Here is a 24,123-nt window from a genome sequence, read left to right on the forward strand (position 1 = left end):
TTATTTGACAAAATCCGCTTTTATTCGACAAAATCCGCTTTTATTTTATAAAATCTGCTTTTATTGTATAAAATCCACTTTTATTTTATAAAATCTGCTTTTGTATAAAATCCGCTTTTATTTGATAAAATCCACTTTTATTTGATAAAATCTGCTTTTATTTTATAAAATCCACTTTTTTGGATAAAAATCCACTTTTATTGTATAAAATCCACTTTTATTGTATAAATATTCACTTTTATTGTCTAAAAATCAACTTATTTTATAAAATCCACTTTTATTTTATAAAATCCACTTTTATTGTATAAAATCCATTTTTATTTTATAAAATCCGCTTTTATTTTATAAAATCCACTTTTATTGTATAAAATCCGCTTTTTATTTTCCCGTATAAACTCGATGACATGAATCAGATTTCAGATCCCGACCGTGATGAACGCACCTCGAACCAGCAGGGAGGAACTTCTCGATATTTTCTGGCCTGGACCTGAAGATGTTGTTGATGTTGTTGTTGTTGTTTTTAGGAAACGAGGCCCTCGTGTGGCAGTTTGAGGCCACGACACAGAGACAAACCGATTAACGTGAACTTTTGAAGGTCAAAGGTCGAGGTCGGCATGTTTTGTTTTGCCGGTGACCTCGACCTTTGACCCCCCCCGACGCCTCCACAGACCGACGTGCTGCTTCCTGAATGGCCCTTTAACAACGGCTTCTTCCTCTTTTCTTTTTTCTTTTAACGCAGTCTTTCTTCCTTTTTTCTCGGCTCGCTCCACTTTGATGAGATCTGATTTGTTTTCTGCCTCGTGCTTCTCTCTTCGGCTCCTCCTCTTCCTCCTCCTCCTCCTCCTCCTCCTCCTCCTCCTCCTCTTCCTCTTTGCTCGGTGCCGGTCTGTGGGGAAACCGAGCGACGTGGACCGGAGGAGCTGCTGGTGTTCGAGTCTCACGGGGGGTCTCCGGGTCCAAAACCCAAACGCACTTCATTTCTGCGCTTTTCGAGTCTTTTAAGATTTAAAAAGTCAAAAAGCCGGAGACCCCGACGTCCGTCCACCCCGACGTCCGTCCACCCCGACGTCCGTCCACCCAGCAGCTCCTCTCCCTCCAGGTGTTTTTGTTTCTCGATGTGTCGCGCCTCCTTGTGAAAAATGCTGACTCGTGTTCTGTGTGTTTCGTGAACCCGTCAACAGGATTTAACTCGTACACTGGAAACTCGGCAGGAGTTGTAGGATCGGGAGAAGTCTACAAGGACCCGCGGGACAAATGGACGAAGAGGTGAGTTTCCACTTTTATTTTGACGTGTAAAATCACCTTGTAACGTGGAACAATTTACAACCACAGAACCACAAATTCATAACAAAAAACAAACAAACATGTTAAAAACTTGTCTTACAATAAAACAAATGGTTTTTTTAAGTAGCATTTTTTGGTTTCTTCTTTATTTATAGAACAAACTCTTTATTTTTTGTACTTTATACATGTTTTTTTTTCACAACCTGCTACTTAAATGTTAAAATCCACTGTTTTATTTTAAACTGTCTTTAATGTCTATGAACAAACATCCTCTTGATAACAATGATGATGTAAAAATTTGGCTTAATGTCCCGCCCACTAAAAAAGAATGGGGGCGGGGCTTATGACGTGTACAGCAAGAAGCCACAAGGGGGCGCTTCAGATATTTTGGCTTTAAATGCGTCTTAATTTTTTTTTCTTTCTACCTGCTTACAAAATAATATAAACAAATATATTTCTGCATCACGTGATGTTTGCGTGTGTTGCAGTCAGGAGCAGGAGAACTCGAACCCCAGCGGCCCGCCGGAGAATTTGACCTTCAAGGAGCGCCAGCGTCTCTTCTCTCAGGGGAAGGAGGTTTCCAACAAGGTCAAAGCCTCTCGCAAACTCATGGAGCTGGAGAACGAGCTCAACACCAAGCAGTAGACCCGAGCCTCTAACATTTTTTTTCTCCTCCCCCTTCCCCCCTCACCTCCTCCCCTCTACACCACCACCTGAAACGTCCCCCCCCTCCCCCTCCCCTCCCTCACACTGACCGTCTCCTCCTGTTTCTGTTGTTTTAAATCATCGATTAACTGGACCGTTCACTTCTTTTTTTTTCTTTTTTTGGACGAAGGAGAGACATTTACGGCTTTGGAATTTCTTCCCCTTTTCCCGTTTAAAGTCCGTCAAAGATATATAACGATGAAGCACTGTAAAAAAAAAAAAAAAAAAAAGAAGTTTTAATTATATCTAGTTGAGAATCACATGACAAGGGGAGGGGATATATTTTTGTTTGTGAAACGGTTCTCGGGGCGGAGAAAAGGTTCATTCTCATTTTACCTTTTTTTTTTTTTTTTTTTTTTAATAGCTTACCAGAAATATGACTTTTTTCAGTTATTATAAGCTTTTTTTTTTCTGCATTGTTTTTGTTTTTTTCACTCTTTTAATTCCTTCTCGCCAACAGAAACGCCCGACTGTTGAGCTCCAGACCAATATTTAGTTTTATTGTTTTTTTGTTTTATAACGCTCAGTGAGTGGAAACACTGTTATTTCATTCCGTAGCAGGAAAGCATGGGATTTCTTTTTTTTGTTGTTTTTCTTTTTTGTTTTCTTCTGTGATGTTTTAGATAAAACTCTTGAACAGATTCTCCAGCGGAGGATCGTTACGGTCCAGAGGAGGATCTTTAAAAGTGCACAACATTACTGTAAATATTCGGGTCCACAACCGTCTCACTCTTTTACTACTGTAGAAACCTGCCAGGAAAACTAAAACTAAAAAAAAAAACCTAAAAAAAAAAAAGTCAACCGCAGAACTAATTACGATTTAACAGAAACCCCCCCGACAACCTCACTGCCCCTTCGCTGTCAATGGAGTTACATTTTTTTTTAAATGTTTCTCTCCCCCCAAACTTGAGGTAAACTCTTATTTTTTTATTTCCTTCTAAATGGAAGTCTTTTTTTTTTTTTTTTTTTTTTCCGTTTTTGCCGAGTTGTGTGAGATTAATTTGACTGATTGTATCCTCAAATTCAAGGCAGGAGAAAAAAAAAAGGAACTCTTTTCACTCAAAATGTGATTATTGTTGGTTTTTATCATTAATAATAATAATAATAAAAACAAGAAATTACAGCTACTCTTTTAAGTGCTTTGTTTTTGCTTTACAGATATTTATTTCAAACCTTCGTGGAGAAAAAAAACAAAACATTACTTGCACAAAAGCTTTTTGTTTCTGATATTGAATATGTGTCTGCAAACTGTTCTGAGAGGCGGGTTTAACGTTTGGGACTTCTTCTTCTGTGGTATTAATCTGTGTTTTTCTGCATTTACGGGCAGAAAAAAAAAAAAAAAAAAGTGTTTGTTTTTTTAACACCAGCTGTTAGTTGCAGGGATCCAGATGTTTTTGAACGTGACATAATTTGAACACTTTCCTCTGAAGCTCACTCACCGCCACCGTTGCCGTGCCGACGTTATAGGGAAGGAAAAAAAAAAAAAATAGGACTTTGAAATAAGTGACGTTTTAAAATGTGTGTCTCTTCTGCAGTTTGTTTCGAGTGACTCCATCCTGTGTGGACTGATTTTATTTTTCTCTCCAGGAGCCTTCACTTAAAAAAAAACAAAAAACAGATTCCACATGAACAGAATAAGACGCTCTTATGATAAATAACCCCACACGACGTGTCTCCTTCCCTCCTTCCTTCCTTCCCTTCCTTCCTTCCTCCTCAGAAATACAACTTTTCCTTTTTAGGTTTCAAAATGAACTGAATCATTCAAATGGTTTCATGTTTAGCCTTTTGTAAATCATTAATAAATACAGATTTTTCAACAGTGCAGGCTGGAAGTGTGGTCTTTCATCACCGCATTTAAAAACAAATATATATATATATTATTTTATAGGCAATTTTACCTTTTTAGAAGTTTATCAACACAGAAGCTTTTTAAAAACAATTTTTTTTAGATTTAATTACCAGCTTTTTTTTTTTTTTAAATCACACACTCGTCCTAGTAACAAAGTTAAAGCTGATTAATTAATTTTTTTACACCGTTTCTGGTTCTTTACTTGAGTATTTACATTAAATTTATGCTCCTTCAGATTAAGGTTTTAACAGGACTTGTATTGGTATTGTTTGGTACTGCAGTTCTGTTTCACTAAGGTAAGCATTGTAATTATTTTTAGTTTTTTTTCAAGACCCATATGACTGATAATTTTGACTGTTTTTAATTTAATGTCTACTAATCGGTATTTTTAATCGAGGAAATCATTTTCGTGGACGTGAAGTTCCCGGATGTGCTGCTGGCGCTTCTTAAAGGAACGTAATACAAATAAACAAATAAAGGTTTTAACATTTAATTTTCGTTTATGCAGAAACGCTTTGTATTAACTGCTCGTTGACTTTATCTTCCAATTACGACTCTTATGTCTTAAAATGACGTATTCTAGAATAACGGGACAGGAAGTGGACCGTTTCAGAAGTCGCCTAAGAATCATCCAATTTCTACGTATTCTTCGGTATTGAAAGGATTCGGTGAAAGTTGACGGCGCGTTCAAATGGCTCGCAGCTGGAAACAACTGTTCGTGGTTCATTCGGCGTAATTTTATTTAAAAAATGTAAACAAAGACCAGCTTTAAAAAGTAGAAAACGAATTAATGTTACGACCATACGCTGCATATGAACGTTACTACCCACAGTGCAATTCACCGTGTCCATGGCAACATTATACGTTCCGTTTCCTTTCGAAGTTCACGTCGGTTCAAACACGTGAGCGCGTAATTTTCCGAAATAATTTGCTGTCTTGTAAGTTCCAGATTCGTTGTCATAAATAAGGTGGTTTATTTTTTTTTTTGCAATGCGCAAATATGGCGGTGTGACGTTACTGCTTCCTCATTTTATTTTAGAAGAAGAATCAAAACGCGGAAAGAACATTTAAAATTGTCGAGACCCACAGAGCTGTCCGGTTAAGGGTTATAAGTCGAATCTGGCATCTAGAGTGCACAAGTCAGGATGGCCGAGCGGTCTAAGGCGCTGCGTTCAGGTCGCAGTCTCCTCTGGAGGCGTGGGTTCGAATCCCACTTCTGACAGCAGCTTTTTTTTTTCTTTCTTGTAAATCACAAACGTCTCCGCTTTTGGCGTTTGTGTGGATCTTTATCAAAATTTAATGAACAATCAAAGGACCCAAACCGATGATTTGTTTTCCGATTACTACATTGCATGTGTCCACGGTAATGTTCCTTCCTTAGCACCATCCAGTGGCCTAACATGACTGTTCAAGTCATTGTTTTTACATTTGTTCATATTTTTGTTTTCCCGCACCCTTAAATAACTCAATTAAATAAAAATAATAATAAAAACAAAGTATGGGAGAGTAAAAAGCATTTGTAAGGATTTAATTTGGCACCTGATAAAGACCTCAACTCCAAATGTTATTCAAAACAAGAGAGGAATTACAAAAACTTCCAATTATTGTGAAAAATAAAAATAAAACTGCAATTAAAAAAAATTCGAATTAATTAAACAGAAATGCCTCCGTGGCAGCAACATATTTATTTAGTTCACCTCATCAAAAACAAATGCTGCAGTTCTCCCCATTTAACCAAATGTGTTTTAACATAAAGGGCCGTTTAAACAACAGATACCCAAAATGACCAAAGCCTCGAAACTGAATGACATCATACAAGAGAAAAATAAATGACTTAACATATCTTGACACTCGTAATAAGTCTGGAAAAAATTAAATCAGGACGCCTGTTATAGAAGAAAAATTGTTTTTTTACAAGATCTAGTGTAGACGCCCAAAAACTAAAAATGTTTTTGTTTTTTTTACCCTCAGCTTCATCAGAGTCTTCATCACATCGGCGTCTCGGGAAGGAGCTTCATAGGAACTCTGCTCCTGGAACCTGAACGAGTGAGACATTAAGTTTTATACGTTTTTTTTTATTGTTGTCGTGTTGTTGAAATCGCAGATTTTTTGTGAGTAACTTTTTTTTTAAACTTTGGTTGAAAAAGACGGCGGGTAAAAAAAAAAAAAAAATTGTGGTATTTAAATACTGAGTTTGATCTTCCATTCAAAATGATCGTGTTTTAAAAGAGTGATACGAGCGTACCTGAGTCCCGGCGGGACGTCGACGCGACTCTCCTTGTCCGGCGTCCACCGTCTCCTTGGCGACGTGGACGCCGTCCGCAGGAACGTCCACCCTCCACCGTCCGTTTTTCCACGCCGACTCGTCGGTGCCTCGTTTTCTCCGTCACGCGGGCACGATTTTGCACCACGGGAATGTACTCGGCCTGTTTGGAGGAAACCAGGAGGTCGGCGATACTCCGACTGTCGCTTCCCATCTCGAAGAGGTCCACGACAAATTTGTTTTTCTCATCTGGAGAACGTGGACTCGCCAGGCTTTGTTCAACACGGCCTTTCTGAAGAAGTCAGACGGGGCGCCGGTCCAGACTTCGTCCAGAGGAAAGATGTTGGCGAGAGTGCACGGAAAAGCAAATGCCGACGTGCCGGCAAATGTCTCGGGAATCTTCTTGACCAACATGTGCGGCACTTTTTCAATGTTCCCGAAATCGATAAAAAGAACTTCGGCTCCGTGCTTGAGAGTGTCGACCACGACACCCCTGTAGAAGTGCATGTCTTCCTCATAAAGTGCACAGCACAGCGTCCCGGGCTCGGGATCCGAGAGCGCGTCTTCACCCAGCTTCACGTGACCGAAGTGATCTTCCATTTTTGTCATCATTTTTTCAAAGTCACCGCTGCGTTTTTGCGTCCTGATCCAAAAGTGGTTCGGATTCTGGGCGTGCGTGACGTAACCAACGAAGACCGAGTCGACCCGAAGCCTTTCCGCTTCCAGTGTTCTCCTCAGCGTTTCTCCCGCGATTCGCTCGTAGTTCAAATGGCCGCTCTGAGGCGACAGCTCTTCGGCCTCAAAGACGTACTCGGCCTTCGTCGAAGGAAGCTTCTCTTCGGGCTCCGGTTCCCTCGCGCGGTTATCTTCGGCGCCAAACACGGCGACGGAGTACAGACGGCGTTCCTCGTCGTAACCGCTGATCTCCACATCCAACGCGTCGCCGAGCAGGCCGGCCTTGGAGAAACTCAACTGCTGAGCTTGGAGCGCCGCGGCGGGCGCCGACTCGAAACCGGGCGGCAACCGGCGCACGTTCTCGACGCCGACGGATTCGGAGAACCCGTAGTCGACGAACAGAACTCTGACTCGAGAGTTGACGGGGAGGAACCGCACCGAGCCTCTGCGCCATCTCCCGTCTTTGCCTTTGGCCGAGCACAGTAAGCCGAGGTTCTCCGGAGTCTTCTCGTCGCGCTCTCCGCGTCCGCCCTCGCAGGCCGCGGCCAACTTCCGTGACATTTCCGAGAGCTCCGTTTCCATGCCGACCGGCTGACAGTAAAACAGCCGCGGGTGGACGGCGGCGGTCACTCGCACTTTGTCGCGTGTCCCGCGGTTCAATCTCGGCCCGCGGATCGACAGGATGTCGGCGAGCAAGTCGGGGACCGGCTCTACGTTTTGTTCGAGCGGCACGTTTGTAAGCATTTGGACCAGGAGGAGGAAAGTGTCCGCGTCCACGTGCCGTCCGAAGGCATGTCCAACGAGGTCCGCGTTGACGTCGGGGGCTTCTAACAGGAGGACTCTGTGGGGAAGCAGCGATTGAATGTATCCCGCGACATTTCCTCCAATCAGACTCGATAAATACTCGCGCACCGCGGAGCGAGGGCAACTTCGTAGCAGCAGGACGTTCGCCAGAAAGCCGGAGACCACTTTCGGAGGCAGGATGAGCAGGTCGTCCGAACAGGAAGAGATCCGGGCGACGTCGACGCTCAAGATGTTACCGTGATCGACGAGGAAAACCTCGAACGAGTCCTCCGTTCGGCTCTGAACTCGTCCTCTGTACCAGCGGGCCGAAGTCGCGTCTTCTACAAGGCAAAACTCGCCGATGTCCACGGCGGCTCGAGTCTTTGGCGCGTTTTGCATTTCTCCCTGCAAGATGTTATAGTCGAGCTCGTGTACGGTGCGGTACTGTCCCTGGAAGTGTATCAGGGTCGCCTCGGGGGTCCAGTCCAAGTGAGTTATCCTGAGGGCCACCCGAGGTGCCGGTGGTCCACGGTCTTGAGGCCTGCAAAATTAAAAGTGACTTAAATTTACCAACCTTTGTTCAAACTAAAATACCGGTTCAATTCAGTTTACAAACATTATAGAGAGGAAACCCGATAAGTCAACAATCGAAAATGAAGAAAGCCTCGGACGGAACCAGGCTCGTAAGTGGGCGGTCATCTGCCTCGACGGGTTGAAGTGAAGGGAGAGCGGACAAAGAAAAGAGAAGCATAAACAATAAATATTTGGGTCGGTTGGTGGGGCCAATAACCCCGGATAAGAAACATGCAGGTCTGAAGCTTGGGGGTATTTTTATATGACTAAATGTCAACTCTGATTTACTTTATCCAACAATTTAAGGCATTAAAGTAGAAATCGGTCCCTAAAAAGCCTAAATTGTATTTTTGATCAGTAAAAAGACAGTGTCAGCATCATTTTACTTTTACCACATTGTTTTACTCACTTTTGTTGCAGCACTGACTGCATGGCAGCCGAATCAGGAGCCGTCACATCCCAAACAGAACCTGAGAAAGAACAAGATTGTGTTGAATGTACTTCCAATAAGACTTAATCTCTCTGCTTTCTTTTTTTTTATTTTTTTTTTTAAAATAAATCTGCTAAATTCCTAAATATTCTTGCAAAGAGAGACACACTCGGTCACGTTCAGCCACAAACGTCTATGGTGGAATTGCAAAAATAAAATTGGAGGCTTAACTTAATCAAATCACAAAGATCTGAAACATATAGATATGACATGCACGCCCTTTGATACAGTGCCACTTGGACTTTAACATAATATCATCATCTCATAAATATTGTGAACAAAACGTCCATACGCCTGCTTAATCTAAGAAAAGAGAAACCTATATCTGCAGAACTTGCCTGGGATTTTGAACGTTTTTGAATTTCCCTCAATATCTAAGTGACTCATTGACAGTTATCAATACAACCAATGCGACACGGCATTAAAGGGAAACCGACTCGGGAATTCGGCCATCTTAATTTTCCAATATGTAAACAAATAAAGGCTAAAAATAACGTTTTCGGTGACTTCCAGAGTGGGTAAATGACAGCCTTCAACCGAGTTATTTTTTGCCAAAGCTCCACGTGCTGTTGATAATCAATATGAAAAACATTAGAAAAATATATAAATTGCATTTATCCTTGTAGGTTGGTTTTAATTGAATGCCAACAGCGTCAATGTGCGTTTTAATTCGTAGAAAATACTTTTTTTTTTTTTTTTTTTAAAGTGGAAACTGGGCAAATTTTTTTTTCTGTTTTTGTTTTTTCCCCTAAACCCATAAGAGGGCACGAAGAGTCCGGACAAACCTAAAGAGACTCGGCAGGCTTTTTTTTTTACATGGCGGCGTTAACAGCTATCATCGTTAACGATGTTCATTAGTTTGGGTCTGTCTGCGTCATTAACCTCAGTCACAGTTCCCTCTGGACGTCTTCCTGTCTGCAGTTACCCGTCTCTCATTAATGCTCGTGTCCTACCTTTTTAAAAGGATTCACGAAGTCCCCCAAAGATGCAGAAGATGCTGCAGACCCGTAATCAGGAGACCGGTTTTAATTTCCTGCTGCGCCTCTTTTATCAACTCCCGGTAAAACAACTTTGAAGTCCGTGTACCGTCACAGACTGATCTGAAATGATCTGAAATCTGAAATGATCTGAAATGATCTGAAATCTGAAATGATCTGAAATCTGAAATGATCTGAAATGATCTGAAATCTGAAATGATCAGAAATGATCAGAAATGCAAAATAAATTATTTAAGACACATTTTAAACGAGTTTAGGTTGAAGCTTACGTTGAATTCAAAGTACCAGGACTTGAAACACGACATTGTATGGCCTTACTTTCAGGCACGTGGTGTTTGATTCTTCTTAAGGTTGCTCATGATGTATTTCTTACTAAGGAATGGCAAAAATCTGAAAAAAGTTAGTTCATTATTTTGACCAAAAAAAAAAAAAAAAGCCAGATTGTCTAGTTGCAGCTGCCTTATTGTGATAATTTGCTGTTTTAATTTTCTTTGCTATTTTGTGATATGATTTATTTATTATAACAGCAAAAGCACATTGTAATGGAAAATCAATTTAGCCCTGCCTGCAGCGCCCCCTGCTGGGTGGAAGCCGGCGCCTACACTGTGTTTACACATGAAACAAATGTCTCTTTAACCAAAAACTAGTGTCGATATCAAACTATTACTGCTCTCAAAATCACTGGGAAGTTACATACCAATGACATATACGACTAAAAGTTCATTGGAGGTTATGTTTCTTTATAAATAGGCAACTAACAGTATCTTCAAAACTAAAGTGGACAACTTGAAAATAATTTAACATATCAACGTTACGTATTGTGTCTACTTGTGGAAAAGGAAAAAGGTAGGGAGCCAAAAAAAAGTACATTTAAAGAGTTTCGTATTTTATATTTTGTTAGGTTAACTTTAAAAACAGAAAAGTATTTTCTCATTGCAGTTTGCGTCTTTAAATGTCCTACATCTTCACAAAGATGACCAAATTAAGTGATTTATTCTTTTAATTCAATGATCCCAAAGGGACGTCTTAAATATTTTGGTTCTGCGATGTTCACACGAGAAGTTATTGAAGCATTTAATAGGCGCAAAACAGGATTTAACCAAATACATAATAAACACTATTACTGCTATTAAAGGTAATACGTTGTAACTCTAGTGGTGGATGCAGCTAAAATTAGATTAAAAAAAATAATAATAATAATCTTTTATTATGCAAATAAAAGTCTCACTGAAAATAACCAATAAACAAAACACATGAAATGATATCCGGCTGCATCCACAGGCATTTGAGTTCAAAATGAAAACAAAGCTTTGACTGCGTGTTGTTTTTATGTGTGTTTAAGCTTGTGTAAAGAACCAGCTGACTGTGGGAGGTGGATGGACGGATGGATGGACGGACGGATGGGGACAGATGGATGTGCCTTTTTTTTCCTCTCTCTCTCTGTTAATCATTAATAAACTGGATTAGCCCCGCGTCTTCTGTAAATATGATGAATGCATCCCCCGGGCTTCAGTAGCTCTGCCGTCACACAGCTCGAGCTTTGTTAAGTCTCAGCTTGTCCGACAGCAAAACGGGACTTTTTTTTGTCCCTCACTTTTTTTTTTTCTGGTCCAAAATGTTGGACGAGATGACGTCAGTGGAGGTTTTTTTTTCTTTTCATCTTTTCCTGGACGAACAGTGTTTAAGGATATAAAACGATGCTTTCAGGATTTTAGCTGTTCTTCAGGTCTTTCTTTTTTTTGTTGTTTTGTTTTTGTTTTTGTTTCCCAATCCTGTTTCTGTCACCATGCCGATGAAACGCAGCAGCGGCAGCTCAGCCAGAGACGGCGTGTTTCTCATCCGCTCCTTCACCAAGACCGCGCGCGGCTCACCGGATGAAACGCGCGCGGACCTCGACGCACGGACGCACTTCCACCAGGAGGACGACTCCGGCATTAAATCAGGTGATTCAAATCAGTCCACGCGCTTTCATTCAACTTCCTCCCCTTGTATCTTCTCCCCCCCCCCCCCCCCCCCCCGACGTGCTATTTAAAAAGCTGAATTTGTATTTCTGTGGCTCAATCTCAAGATGTGCTCAGGTGAAACGGTGACACGGATCCACCACGTGGGGGTGCTGCAACTTCACTAAAGCGACGCCGAGATTTCGTTTATTTATTTACCGTCGCGAGTTTCTTTCGTGAGAAGATGATGAAGAAACTTTAAAAAAAAAAAAAAAAACGGGAGAAAGATGTCATTGAAGACCAGAACTAGGGAATGAGATAAATATTCTGAAATGCAGCTTTCAATTTCGACAGTTTACGTAAATGTAAATTCAGCTCCACAGAAATCCTCTGATGTTCGTTTGCTTCTTTTATATCAACAGGGTTTTTTTGGGGGGGGGCAAATTTGAAGAATCAGAGACCAAATATGAGCTTTTCACGATCCCCAAATACGTTTTAAAAAAAGAAGGACAAAATGCACTTCGCATTAAAGCCATTAAATGTCACAAATAAACTATATTTAGGATTATTAGTGTCATCGTTTCACCAAATTCTTCCGACTCTGAGGTGTAAATCTTTTCTAAAATGATCGATGAAGCTTCGAATCGACGTCTTGTTTGTTTCCAAAGACTAACAGCTGCTCGATCTGTGTTAATTAGTCAAATAAAGTAGTTTAATGTATCTTCTGTTACTTTTATTAGTATTTTTTTTTATTATCTACAGTGAACTTTTTTTTTTTTATCTTGCACTTTTCTTGAATTCAAATCCACTTCCTTTCAGCTTTTTATCCAAAAACAACAGATGTTAAAGTTTTGGAAATCATCCACATGTTTAAAGTGCAGCTGAACTTGGACGCTGATGATATTATTCGGACTGCAGCTTTATTTGCTCTTGAAGTGTCTTATTGCATTTCTAAACACAAAATATCACCCGCGTATTTTTGTTTGTTTGTTGTTGCGGTTTTGAAATGAGCGTTTTCATTTGTCTCGTTGGCCACTTTATCGTCACCTTGTTGCGATTAGTTTCCACAATTATTTTCTTCACTTTAGCAATTTGACGTTTGACCTCAGAAGAGTTCGGTCTTGTTTTTCTTTTCTTTTCATGCTGCAGAGCGTCTTTTGTTCCAGTTTGCATGGAGACGTTTTCTTTTAGAAAAATACAAACTCTTTGTGACCAAAAAAAAAAAAAAGAAGAAATTCACAAAAACGTTCCCATCGAGCGGGAGAACAAGTGGAAACGGAGCTGCGGCACACTTCAAAAAAATAATGTGTCCGTTTATTTAATTGCTTCTTTTTTTTTTTTTTAAACGTCGCTCGTGTGATTTATTGTTTACCGCGCAAATAATCGGAGTTAAGTGAGAAAACGAAAGCACAAATCTCCCCCTCAAGGTCAGAAAAACTCAAACTAATGTCTTCTTCTCCATTCCCATCAGAGCCAGTGATGAGATTTATAAGAAGAAAAAAAAAAAGAAAGAAGAAAAGCTGTGTTTTATTTTACAAGAAAAACCTTGAGGCAAGTGAGGAGTCACTGAAGGTGAACAAGAAACAGTGAGAGTGAAATGTACAAATATTCTGTTAGTAAAGAAAGATGAGTGCCCAGCAGTGAACTAATTCAAGGTTTGGACATGTGATACTTTAAAGACTGTGAAGACAGAAGAAGAAAAGATGAAGAGTTTACACGAAGGGAGATTTTAAAAAGATGAAATGTGACGTGTTTTAAAACAAACGGTGGAAACGTGAGGAATCGGATGCGCTGTTTCTTACTATAACTTTTTTTTCTTAGCTAATAGGACTCTGTGTTTTGTCTTTTTCAGAGGCGGAGGACAGTAACGAGACGCCGTCGGAGGAGGACGAGGAAGAGCACGACCCGGCGGACCTGAACCCCGACCCGACCGCCAGAAGGGGCGTGGCCTCCCCCAGGAAGACCATCAGTCAGATCATCAAGGACAAGAAGAAGCAGACGCAGCTCACTCTGCAGTGGTGAGACGCGCAGTACGAGCTTCGAGCGTCTCTCGGCAAAAGCGTGAAATAGACACGCCGTGTCGACTGCGGTGAAAAAGAAAAACGTGAGATGGCCACGCTTTGGGCTGAAAGTTACACGTTTTTTTTGTAAGCGTGAAACTTACACGCACGTATATGTCGCGTGGCACGGGATTATGTAACTGAAGTACCGTATATCTCGGGCGGTATTTGGAGGCGGGACAGGTGGCTCGGTGGCATTGAGGCTGTTTTTCTTGAGTTTTAATTTTCTGTTTCCCGACCCCGACCATGTTTTTTTTGTTTTTTTTTGTCACTAAACCCACCCAGTGTGCTTATTTCATAACTTGAACTGTATTTTTTCACAAAAAGTTTCATTTTCCTGTGAATTACGTGCAATTTTTGTCCACAACAGGAAAACGTGTAACTCTCACGCCTATACGTGACCAAGCGTAGCTATTTCACGTTTCGTCGCATCATTAAATCCAAATTCGACAAGATGTTAAAAAGACGTCATGGCGAGATCCATTTACGTTCTGCTTAAATTATAATTGGCTGCACGGTTGCACAGGAACTTTTTAAAAGCTCACACCATGCAGAATTTTTGATTTAATGCCGCGTAGCGCCCCGGTAGCGCGTCAAAACGTGAAATAGACACGCCCGTCCAACTATACGGCAAAACGTGAGATAGCTACGCTTGGCCGCATGTAGGCGTGGAAGTTTCACGTTTTCACTTGCAGGGCTTTAAAAAAACAAAAAAATTCCCATGCAACCGTGCAGCCAAATATAACGGGAACTTTTTTTTTTTTTTTAAAGCCCTGCAGGTTCAAGCTGTCATGAAGAGATTTAGCATCTTTCTTGGACGTCTCATGTTTTGTTTTTGATTTTTTTGCGTCCCAACCAGGCTGGAGGAGAACTACATCGTGTGTGAAGGAGTGTGTCTTCCTCGCTGCATCCTCTACGCTCATTATCTGGACTTCTGTAGGAAGGAGAAACTGGAGCCGGCCTGCGCCGCCACCTTCGGAAAGGTCTCGTTGGCTTCGTCATCTCGTCGGCTCCGCTTGCATCAGTCTTTACAATTTTTGACGCGAATGCGCATCCGAAAGACCGAAATCAGAGAAATGTTTCGATGACAAGTTTTTTTGTTGTTGTTTTGACTATTTCTCGTTCGTCCCCGTTTTTAACTACAGCGAGTCGTGTTGAGTTTCGGTTTCGGTGTCCCAAACGGTCATTAATGAAACCTCGTTCGCACCTTTAAGGGACACCACACAGTTAAAAACAGCAGATGTTGAGCCTCATGATGGGATCTCTAATTTTGATTTGATGACAATCATCCGCTCACATCTGCTTTTCCTCATCAGACGATCCGACAGAAGTTTCCCCTTCTGACGACGAGACGACTCGGCACCAGAGGACACTCCAAGTAAACTCAGAGTTTAACTTTACAACATCACACGACAACGTGAAACTCTTTTTTTAAATTTAATTTTTTTTTTTTTATTAGACTTTACGTTTGTAAAGTGACACTGAAGAAGAGATTATTTGACATTTTTTCTCTTGCTATTTTACAGATATCATTACTATGGAATCGGCATCAAGGAGAGCAGCGCTTACTATCACTCTGTGTATTCTGGGAAAGGTTTGACCAGGTGACTTTGAGAATCTTGTACATTTTCTATGAGTTTATTGAAGTCAAAAATGAATGAGCAACATACTTAATTCACCACGTCAGTTTATTGCTTTTGTTGTGATAGTTCTCGTGTAATTTCTTTCCTCTTTGAAAGGTCTAAAAAAAAATCGACACTTTGGTCTTTCTTTATTTTACATCTTCTGAATCTAAAAATCAAATCTGTTTTGTTTTGATTGCAGATTTTCAGGGAGCAAGCTCAAGAATGAGGTAACGTTCGCTCTATTGCACTGTAAAACATTATAGAGGACTTTAATTAACTCATCTTTTCTTAATTAACTTTATGTGACTATAACGTTTTATCGGCTTTAATTTAATTCAACTTCAAAAAATGTATTTTCAGACAACTTCAGCACTTTTGAACATGAGTTCTTCTGACTTGAAATGATGAGTTGAATGAATGTATGGCTGCGAGTTCACTAAACTAAATACATTTAAAAGTAAAATAAAAAAAATCCATCATGGATTCTTTAAGTTAAAACTCTGGTAAAATGCTTTCTTTTTTTTTTTTTTTAAATTGTAATTTTAAATAAAACATACCTGATGTGAACTTTTGTTCTTGAACCAGATTTGATTGACAGTCAGGTTGTCAAACTCTAGAGGCTTCAAAGTACAATTCACAAACCAACCTGCATGTTGAACCCACATTTCTATGGCAGCAGAGGAACTTGAAATTTTTTAACTTGGAAAAAAAAACAACAACAAAAAACAAACAATCCTGGCATTGTCGTGTTTTTTTTTTTTTTTTTTTGCAGGGCGGCTTCACCAGGAAATACTCTTTGAGCTCTAAAACCGGAACGCTGCTGCCAGACTTCCCCAACGCGCAGCATCTTCTGCTGCAGGGACACGTCTCCAGAGAAAAGGTGGGTGGTGATAGAAAAAACCAAAAAAACCCACAAAAAAACCCGCTGACACTTTAATTTTCAACGAGACCTGGAAAATAATCCAATTTAAAGCGGTAGATTCGGAGGGTCAGATGTCAGATGCTGTTTTTCAGGTGGACACTCTGATCATGATGTATAAAACACACTGCCAGTGCATCCTGGACAACGCCATCAATGTGAACTTCGAGGAGGTGACTAGAGAATTCTTTTTTTTTTGTTTGTTTGACACGATGACACTCAAACTGATTTAACTTCATACATTTTTTTTTTTCCCTTTACAGATCCAGAACTTTCTGCTGCACTTCTGGCAGGGCATGCCCGACCACCTGCTGCCGCTGCTGGAAAACCCCGTCATCGTCGACATCTTCTGCGTCTGCGACTCCATCCTCTACAAGGTTGTCGTGACAATACCGTCTTTTTAAAAAAAAAAAGTTATATTAAATGCAAACGTGGCAAAAAAATAAAACACCTCAAATTTAGTTGCAAACATGTTCTTCTTAGTTTCTGGTGTAGAAACAGACAACTCCGATTCGTAGGTCGTTTTTGACCACTTACTTAATTAAAATGAAAAGCCTGCTCAAACATTTAAGTTTTTTTTTTCCATCCGGTTTTAATCGTCTGCTGATGTTTGCAGCTAGTCGTTGAATCTCTCGAGGATTTCCTCCAGCAAAGATCCTCCAGGAATCACCGGTCACGTTCGAGCAACTTGTCGCCTATTTAAATTTAACAGAAGACAAAATCACCACCCGCAAAAAAAAAAAAGTATACAACTTACCTCCGTGAACGAGGACAGATCCTGTTCTCCTCTCTGATTGGTCGATGGATAACTTCCTGTGCGTTGCTCTGTTGTAATAATAATAATAATAATAATAATATGTTTTTTATTTTGTCAGGTTTTGACCGACGTTCTGATTCCTGCCACCATGCAGGAGATGCCGGAAAGGTTCGTTGCCCTCAACTTCACTTCAAGTTCCTTCGATTGTGTTTCAATTTGGATCCTAAAGTTTGTGCAGTTTTTTTCCATCTATTTATTTATTGGCTGATTTTTCTTTGATCATCCATTTTTTTTTTTGGGCCCCAAAATGGACTTTAAAAAAAATAAAAAAAAAAATTGTTGTTTACTTTATTTTTCTGCCAGATTTCTACGTCAGGATGTTTTTTTTAAAAATTTTATTAACATTTTTTTATATCAGTCTGTTGGCAGATATCCGCAACTTCGCCAAACACTGGGAGCACTGGCTGGCCTCCTCTCTGGAAAACCTCCCAGAATGCCTTGCGGCCAAGAAGCTCCCCATAGCACGCGGCTTCGTTTCCTCCCTGAAGAGACAGACGTCCTTCTTACACCTGGCGCAGGTACCGACGCCGTACCACAAAATAAATAAATACATGATGATAATTTAGCATCACGATGATGATTTTTTTTTTTTTTTGAATAACAATCATTTTAAAACAGATCGCCCGTCCGGCGCTGTTCGACCAGGCGGTGGTGACCAGCATGGTGCTGGACATCGACAACGTGGACCTGAGCAGCATCAGCTCGCAGCCTCTGCTCAGCGTCACGACGACCGGAGACCAGGAACCCGACATCTACTCCGAGTGTGAGACTACAGCACGTTTACGTTTATAAATAATTATATTTGAGTTTGTCCAATAATGTATAATTCGCTTAAAAAAAAACAAAATTAAAAAAAAAAATGGATTTGCGATGTTTTTTTTTAGTTTTTTTTTTACAGTTTCTGTTTCTCTAATACAAAATAACAATCTAATCTTGTCGTCGTCTTCTTCTTTTTGTTTTTTTCTCCAGATGACTCCATCAGCGTCTTCCAGGAGCTGAAGGAGCTGCTGAGGAAAAACGCCACGGTGGAGTCGTTCATCGAGTGGCTGGACTCGGTGGTGGAGCACAAAGTCATCAAGGTAAACGCCCGCTCGCCCGACGCACATTCCTTTTGTGTACAAACGTGCGACTGAGCAGATTTTCTCGTTTTTCTCCGTCAGCCCGGGAAGCAGAGCGGTCGCTCGGTGAAGAAGCGAGCTCAGGATTTCCTCCTCAGGTGGAGCTTCTTCGGCGCCAGAGTGATGCACAACCTCACGCTCAACAACGCCTCCAGCTTCGGTAAGAAAAAACACACAGGCTGGGTATAAAAAAGTGGACGTAGCTTCGGGGGTCAGAAAAACGAGGCGGAAGCTCCTTAAGCTGCGATACCACCGAGTGCCACTAGAGGTCGGCTCCGAAGAAAGCCTCCGTGGACTCCCGTTCAACTTCTCGTAAAATTCTCAGTCGATAAAACGTCTCCATCAATAAAGTCGCTCCTTCTTATTCGTTTTCTGGCGGTCAATCTGAAAATAATCCCTCATTCGTTCAAAAAAAAAAAAAAAAAAGCTTGTTTTTTTTTTAGGGGCGTGTCTGTTTGATTGACAGGCCTGTGGTGCAGTCAGGTTACGGCTAATAATAACGTAATATTTAACAAATGTTCTGATTTGTTGAGTGAAGTTTTATGAATTTTGCTCAGCTAATTACTTTTACACTCCCTCCTCTCTTGTTACGCACACACACACACACACACACACACACACACACACACACACACACACACACACACACACACACACACACACACACACACACGCACAAACAAACAGCTCGGAGCAGATTGCTACAACAGCATCATAAATTGAAAGTGTCCCCCGACTCGCCTTGATTACACAGAGTCTTATCTCGCGGGTCGCGTGCTTCTCTGTTCAAACACACCGGCTTTCGTTGTGCGTGAATAAACACCGACCATTTGGTGGGTCCGTTCCCTCCCTTCATCCTCTCCCTCTTTTTTCTCTTGAAGTCCCACTGAAGCTCAAACACAAACCTCGCGACCCTTTAGACAAAGAGCAGCTCGGTCCTTCAGGTCCGAAAACACACGCGTGGAAAGAAAAGCGCAAGCTCAGCTTCTTTTCTTTTTTTTTTTCTTCTTCTTCTTTTTAAGTTTCTACGTTTGTTTTGTTTTGACGTCGGCAGGTTCCTTCCACCTGATCCGGATGCTCTTGGACGAGTACATCCTGCTGGCTCTGGAAACCCAGTTCAACAACGACAAGGAGCAGGACCTGCAGAACCTGCTGGACAAATACATGAAAAATGCAGGTATCACCGCACAATTACATTTTAATTATCTGGTGTCTAGTAAATGGAAAAAAAACCCAAACATCTAAATCTAGTTGTAGATGATAAAAAAAAAAAAAAGTGACATCACAAGAAAGTTGCCAAACATTCAGTTAATCATGATTGAATCCACCTTGATTTAGCTTTTTCGTTTACTCTACGTCACCATAAAAGAAATGGTTTTTAAATTTTTTTATGGTGAAACTCAAACAGAGCATTTGCCGGATATTGTGTTTGTCGACTTCAAGCCACCGCGTCACTTTTTCAGATGCCAGTAAAGCTGCCTTCATGGCCTCGCCCAGTTCCTGCTTCCTGGCCAATCGCAACAAGGTCGTCGTCGCCGCCGCCGCCGCCGCCGACCAATCGGTGAAGAACGAGTCTCTGGGAGAACACGCCTACATGTCGCTGTCCACCAATCAGCAGCAGCAGCAGGCAAAAACGGTGGTCTACCAGGCGACGGACACCTCAGGGTTCACGGTTTCAGGTAAATAAAAAAAAAACACCAAACACGTTAGATGTCGTGTCGCAGCGTAAACTCGTGAACACTTTTTGAATGGACGTAAAGTACGAGAAAAAAAGAATAACAATAAGGGAGGTCCGAGTCTTTGCGGAGTCACCTTCAAAGTGTCAAAACAGTGACTCTTGAGTTCGAGCAGAAAGAAGTCGCGCAAAGCCAAATCCATCCAGTAGGGGGTGGTGTGGAGCAACGAGTCTGCCGTTGAGAAATTGTTGCCATCGCACGACTTTCAGGTGGTTTTGCGGCGACTGTTTTTCCGCTTCTGACGCCTCTGAACGTCACAGTAGACGGTCTGACACCCGGCCGACTACGTCAAGAGGTAATTTTGACGTAAAACCAGCTAAGCTCGAGTTAACAAAGTTGACAAGTTAACAAACAAAAAACAAAAAAAAGCCAATTTTCCAGAGTTTGACACAAAAACCGCAGCGTCCCTGTTTCCCTTCTTCTTCTTCGCCACTCAGGCGGTCAGATGGACTTCTCTCAGCTCAGCGGACCCCTCATGACGCCGCCCATCTCTCCGGCGACGTTGGTGCACCGAGGCTCCGTCATCAACCAGGGGCCCATGGCGGGGAGGCCCCTGACGTCCTCCTCGTCTTCGTCCTCCTCCTCCTCTTCCTCCTGCCTCTCCTCTCTTGGCGCGATGGCCCAGCCCGGCCCCTGCTCTTCCTACCCGGAGACCCTGTACAACTGCTTACCTCCGACCGGCTCCGGGTACTTTCCTCCGGCCGGCGGCTCCTCGACCCCGAACTACCAGACCGCTCTCAGGTCAGCTTCGTTTATAACATTCGTTAGATTTATATATATATATATTTAAAAATTAGATCAGATTTATGTTCAAAAAAACAGAACACACAAAAACTACAAACACGATCATATATTCGATAAATCCCATCATAAAAGAAGATCATTTTATCCTGGGACACTTGAAGAATTGTCCATCTTGATTTGCAGATATCTGATAGTTACATAAAAAGAACTTGTGTTCACTTCACTTTTCTGAAGATTCATTTCGTTCTGCGTTTCAGGCCTCAGAACCAGAACCAGTGTCTTTCCTCGGTCCAGTCTCAGGCTTCGTCTCTGGCCTGCCACCTGTCCCGGTACCCGTCCTTCACTGACCAGCAGCTGAGTAAAGAAGTCTTCTACGGTCACCATCCGGCGCCGGTCCACCACGCGGTCAGCGGCTCCAACTGCTCCCTAACGCCCTACGGCTCCGCGGTCCGGTCCACGTCCGGCTACACTTCGGTTTCAGATCCGGTTCAGAGCGAACAGGGGCTGGATCCTCAGACGGCAGCCCAGATTCTGGACTCGGCGGAGGGGTTCGGCTTCGTGGGGGCGGGACTGAACCTGGGTGGCGGTGGGTGTCAGGGACAGACGTACTCGGTCACGGGACACGGCGGTAAGGACTCTCGTCGTACGGCGAGGTCTAAACTTTCTGATTCTTCTTTCAATTTTTATTTCTTCAATCATCTGGTTGACCCCTCAGATTTTTTTCATTTGGACCCCGGACGGGGTTGCGATCCCCAGGTTGAGAACCCCTGTTTCACCGCGTACAAAAGCGAACAGCGCCGAATCATGAACACGAAGTCGGCCCGCAAAACCGCTCAACTCCCGACCTTTTTCTTTTTCCCTGCCGCAGGTTACTACGGCAACAGCGGTTACCTGGACAGCCAGCGCCTGACGTCGCTCGTCGACCAGCACGTGTCCGTCATCAGCAGCGTCGGCAGCCTCCGCCCCTTCGCCTCGACGTACTCGGAGATCCACGATCCGCTGAACATCCTGGACGAACCGGGGCGGAAAACGACCGGAGCCTTTTTCAGCGAAGCCGAAATCGGAGCAGGTCAGCGCTAACATGTTGTACAGTATGTGGGTCGGGATGCAACCCGGACAAACACATGAAAGAAACTTTTAAAGGTTTTACTTTTAATATTGTCTGTTGCTCAAGGGGCTTTTTTTTTTTTCTTGTCAAATAATGTCAGTTTAGTGGGAACAGACAGACTTTACATCGCTTCATACTTGTGAAATCTCACGAGATAAGAAAACGCAAGGAATGCGACTTTTTTTTTTTTTACGGCACGGCTTTTCCTCTGCGACTCGGTGCAGTTTTTACAGCGTCCTTACGGTGCCGTGGGAGGAGGTGCCATCTTCAAAGCTAAAAGTAGGCGCGTTGTCGTGCCGGAGAACCGAAGTTTAGGTGGGTCGCAGCGAAGGTTTTTCCCTCGGAGCGTCCCAGGAGATAACAAAGCTAACAAACATCACATTTCTAAAAAAACAAAAACAAAAAAAAACTGCTTAACCTGAGTTAACAACCAGCTGACAAAAATAACAAAAAGCTAATTTTGCTAAAAAACAACTAAACTCAAGTTCACAAACAGCTAACAGCGCTAACAACCCTCAGACGCCTCAGAAGGTCCCGGTGGAACTCGGTGTCGACGGTCTGACTCTGGGGGGGACGAATTCAACGGTGGCACGACCGCCGCCGACGTCAAAGAAAAACCCACCTGGCGTCTCCTCGACCTGACGCGCCTTCCTCTTCGGTCTCAGACGTTGAAGCTCCGCCCCCCTCTTGAAACGGTTATAGCTTAATGCTGCCGCGCTTCGTAACCTTTTTGGTCGCACGTCGTACCCGAAAATATGCATCTATGCACCTCGGAGTTCTTTTCTCTTTAGAAACCCGGCAGCACAAACAAGTTCAAACCCTCAGAAGCAAAGATGCAACATTTTTTATAAACCATAAAACAGGACTTTACCGATTCTACCGAGAAAGGCAAAAAAAAAAAAAAAATCCGAGGCACTTCGAAAGAATCCTTTTGATAACTTCAGTCGGACAGAGACGTACTTGGCTGGAAAGTTGCGCAACGAACTGACATTTTAGTTGTAACACCCGTGGATGTCCCCCCCCCCCCCCCCCCGTGTCCTCCTCAGATCACTCCCTCCCCTCGTCGGGATCCGCCCCCTGCATGTTCGGCCTCCCGTCTCCGTTCGCCACGCAGGACGCTCTGTTGTCCCAGCAGCGCGTGACGGCGTCCTCGGAGTTGCAGGACCTGGTCACCTCGCTGCCCCCCATCAACACCGTGTTCATGGGCGCCGGAGGGGTGCAGTGACGCGGTTTCCCATCAGAACAATGTACGTACCAGCGCTGTTACACGGGATCGGTTTGGGGTAAAAAAAACAACAACAACAACAACAACAACAACAAAACGAGCACACACAACCAGGACATTCGGCTAAATACGAAGCGGGACGTCCAAAACTCTGAGGTGCAGTATGAACCAGGACTTTAAAGCAATACTGTTGGAAAAAAAAAGAAGACTGTTTTTACCGGGACAATAGTTAAAGCAATAGATGTTGACTTTCATAAAAATGTGTATTAGTACTTTAAATCATTAAATAAGTTATTTCTTCTGTATTTTTTAACCGGTAATTTTTCCAGCTTCCACTTTTGTTCTTACGTGATGCTTCCGTTTCCACTGTGTGCAAACTGTTGTAAATAAATCCTGTGAAGTCTTCACTTCGCTGCCTGACGCGTGAAAAGCAAACGCAACTTGTAATTCGTTAGTTAAGTGGTGAAAATGCCCGAGGCGGTGTCGTGACCGGAGGCGCTACGTTTTCAGGTTGTCCGTCCGAACACAACATCTCAGGAACGTCTTCGAGAATTTTCTTCAAGTTTGGCACAAATTTTTTTTCTTTCTTAAACTCAAGGATGAACTGATGAGATTTTGGCGGCCAGAGATCAGTGATGTTGAGATGAAGAGGCGTCGGCCGTCGTTTTTTTTGTTTTTTTTAACTGCCGCTTCGGAGCCTCGAGTTCGGTGTTTCCTTCGTCGCCATCTCACGGAGCCACAAGTGACCGTGTTTGGACGAGCCGGGGAGGAGCGATCGGCGGATCACCGAGGACACTTCGATCGAACAGACACGCATCCAAAACGTACCGCTTTTTGAGGCGTAATATCGAATTAACGATGGGATTATTTTCCGATGGAGCGCCAGAAAACTAAAAAAGGAGGAGTGGATTTTGTGAATGACACCCAAAATGACTTGTAGAAAAAAAATGTATTGACTTTGTATTTTATGAGAGAAGTTGAACGGGAGTCTATGGAGCCGGAGCCTATTTGCAGCCAACCCCTAGTGGCCCCTCGGTGGCACTGCGCTTCTGCATCGGCTTCACTTGTCGATGACGAAATCTTGCCAAAAATCGGGGCGAGTTCTTCGAGCCTGAGCCCGGCTTTGGAAGTTTACCCAGAATGATGGAAGCTGGATTAAAAGCCTGAGGATCGTCAGATGCATTTCAGTGAATCCTCAGGGGAGCATGAAT

At 42.6% G+C, this 24,123-nt stretch overlaps 3 protein-coding genes and 1 non-coding gene across 18 annotated transcripts in view; 3 read left to right on the plus strand and 1 right to left on the minus strand.

Moving 5' to 3' along the window:
* afdna (afadin, adherens junction formation factor a) overlaps positions 1-1,967 on the plus strand; it is a 72,482-nt gene extending 70,515 nt beyond the window's left edge. For 14 of the 15 annotated variants that reach the window (XM_069719060.1, XM_069719063.1, XM_069719064.1 and 11 more), the window contains 2 exons: positions 1,182-1,266; positions 1,773-1,967. In XM_069719060.1, coding sequence (XP_069575161.1) covers positions 1,182-1,266; positions 1,773-1,929 — 242 coding nt within the window. In that variant the 3' untranslated portion in view covers positions 1,930-1,967. The remainder of the gene's footprint in view (positions 1-1,181; positions 1,267-1,772) is intronic. The other variant, XM_069719072.1, reaches the window with a different exon arrangement.
* Positions 1,968-4,977: 3,010 nt separating this feature from the next.
* On the plus strand, positions 4,978-5,060 carry trnal-cag (transfer RNA leucine (anticodon CAG)). Its single transcript has one exon. It is a non-coding gene; the product is annotated as a tRNA-Leu (tRNA).
* A 766-nt stretch (positions 5,061-5,826) lies between these two features.
* tdrd15 (tudor domain containing 15) lies at positions 5,827-8,564 on the minus strand. The gene is given in 4 exon segments (XM_069719054.1): positions 5,827-5,876; positions 6,084-6,335; positions 6,338-8,100; positions 8,542-8,564. Coding segments are annotated over 4 exon segments (2,088 nt in total).
* Positions 8,565-11,406: 2,842 nt separating this feature from the next.
* rfx6 (regulatory factor X, 6) lies at positions 11,407-23,367 on the plus strand. Its single transcript, XM_069719083.1, has 20 exons — positions 11,407-11,563; positions 13,413-13,578; positions 14,480-14,603; positions 14,937-14,998; positions 15,147-15,224; positions 15,445-15,472; positions 16,018-16,125; positions 16,260-16,337; positions 16,428-16,541; positions 17,040-17,089; positions 17,340-17,499; positions 17,600-17,744; positions 17,951-18,060; positions 18,142-18,259; positions 19,154-19,276; positions 19,563-19,778; positions 20,273-20,576; positions 20,837-21,207; positions 21,448-21,648; positions 22,734-23,367. The coding sequence occupies exons 1-20, from the start codon at positions 11,407-11,409 to the stop codon at positions 22,910-22,912; spliced, it is 2,892 nt and encodes a 963-aa protein (XP_069575184.1). The 3' UTR covers positions 22,913-23,367.
* Positions 23,368-24,123: the final 756 nt, after the last annotated feature.

Source organism: Brachyistius frenatus, unplaced genomic scaffold (assembly GCF_029030835.1).
Source record: "Brachyistius frenatus isolate BFR_SWC_R1_liver_20210118 unplaced genomic scaffold, ASM2903083v1 Contig_205, whole genome shotgun sequence".
NCBI classification, from domain to species: Eukaryota; Metazoa; Chordata; class Actinopteri; family Embiotocidae; genus Brachyistius; species Brachyistius frenatus.

Coding starts and splice junctions, on each gene's coding strand:
- rfx6 (XM_069719083.1), top strand. CDS start 11,407: ATGCCGATGAAACGCAGCAGCGGCAGCTCAGCCAGAGACGGCGTGTTT. Junction 14,604..14,936: donor GCGCCGCCACCTTCGGAAAG/GTCTCGTTGGCT, acceptor TTTCCTCATCAG/ACGATCCGACAGAAGTTTCC. Junction 21,649..22,733: donor CGAAGCCGAAATCGGAGCAG/GTCAGCGCTAAC, acceptor TGTCCTCCTCAG/ATCACTCCCTCCCCTCGTCG.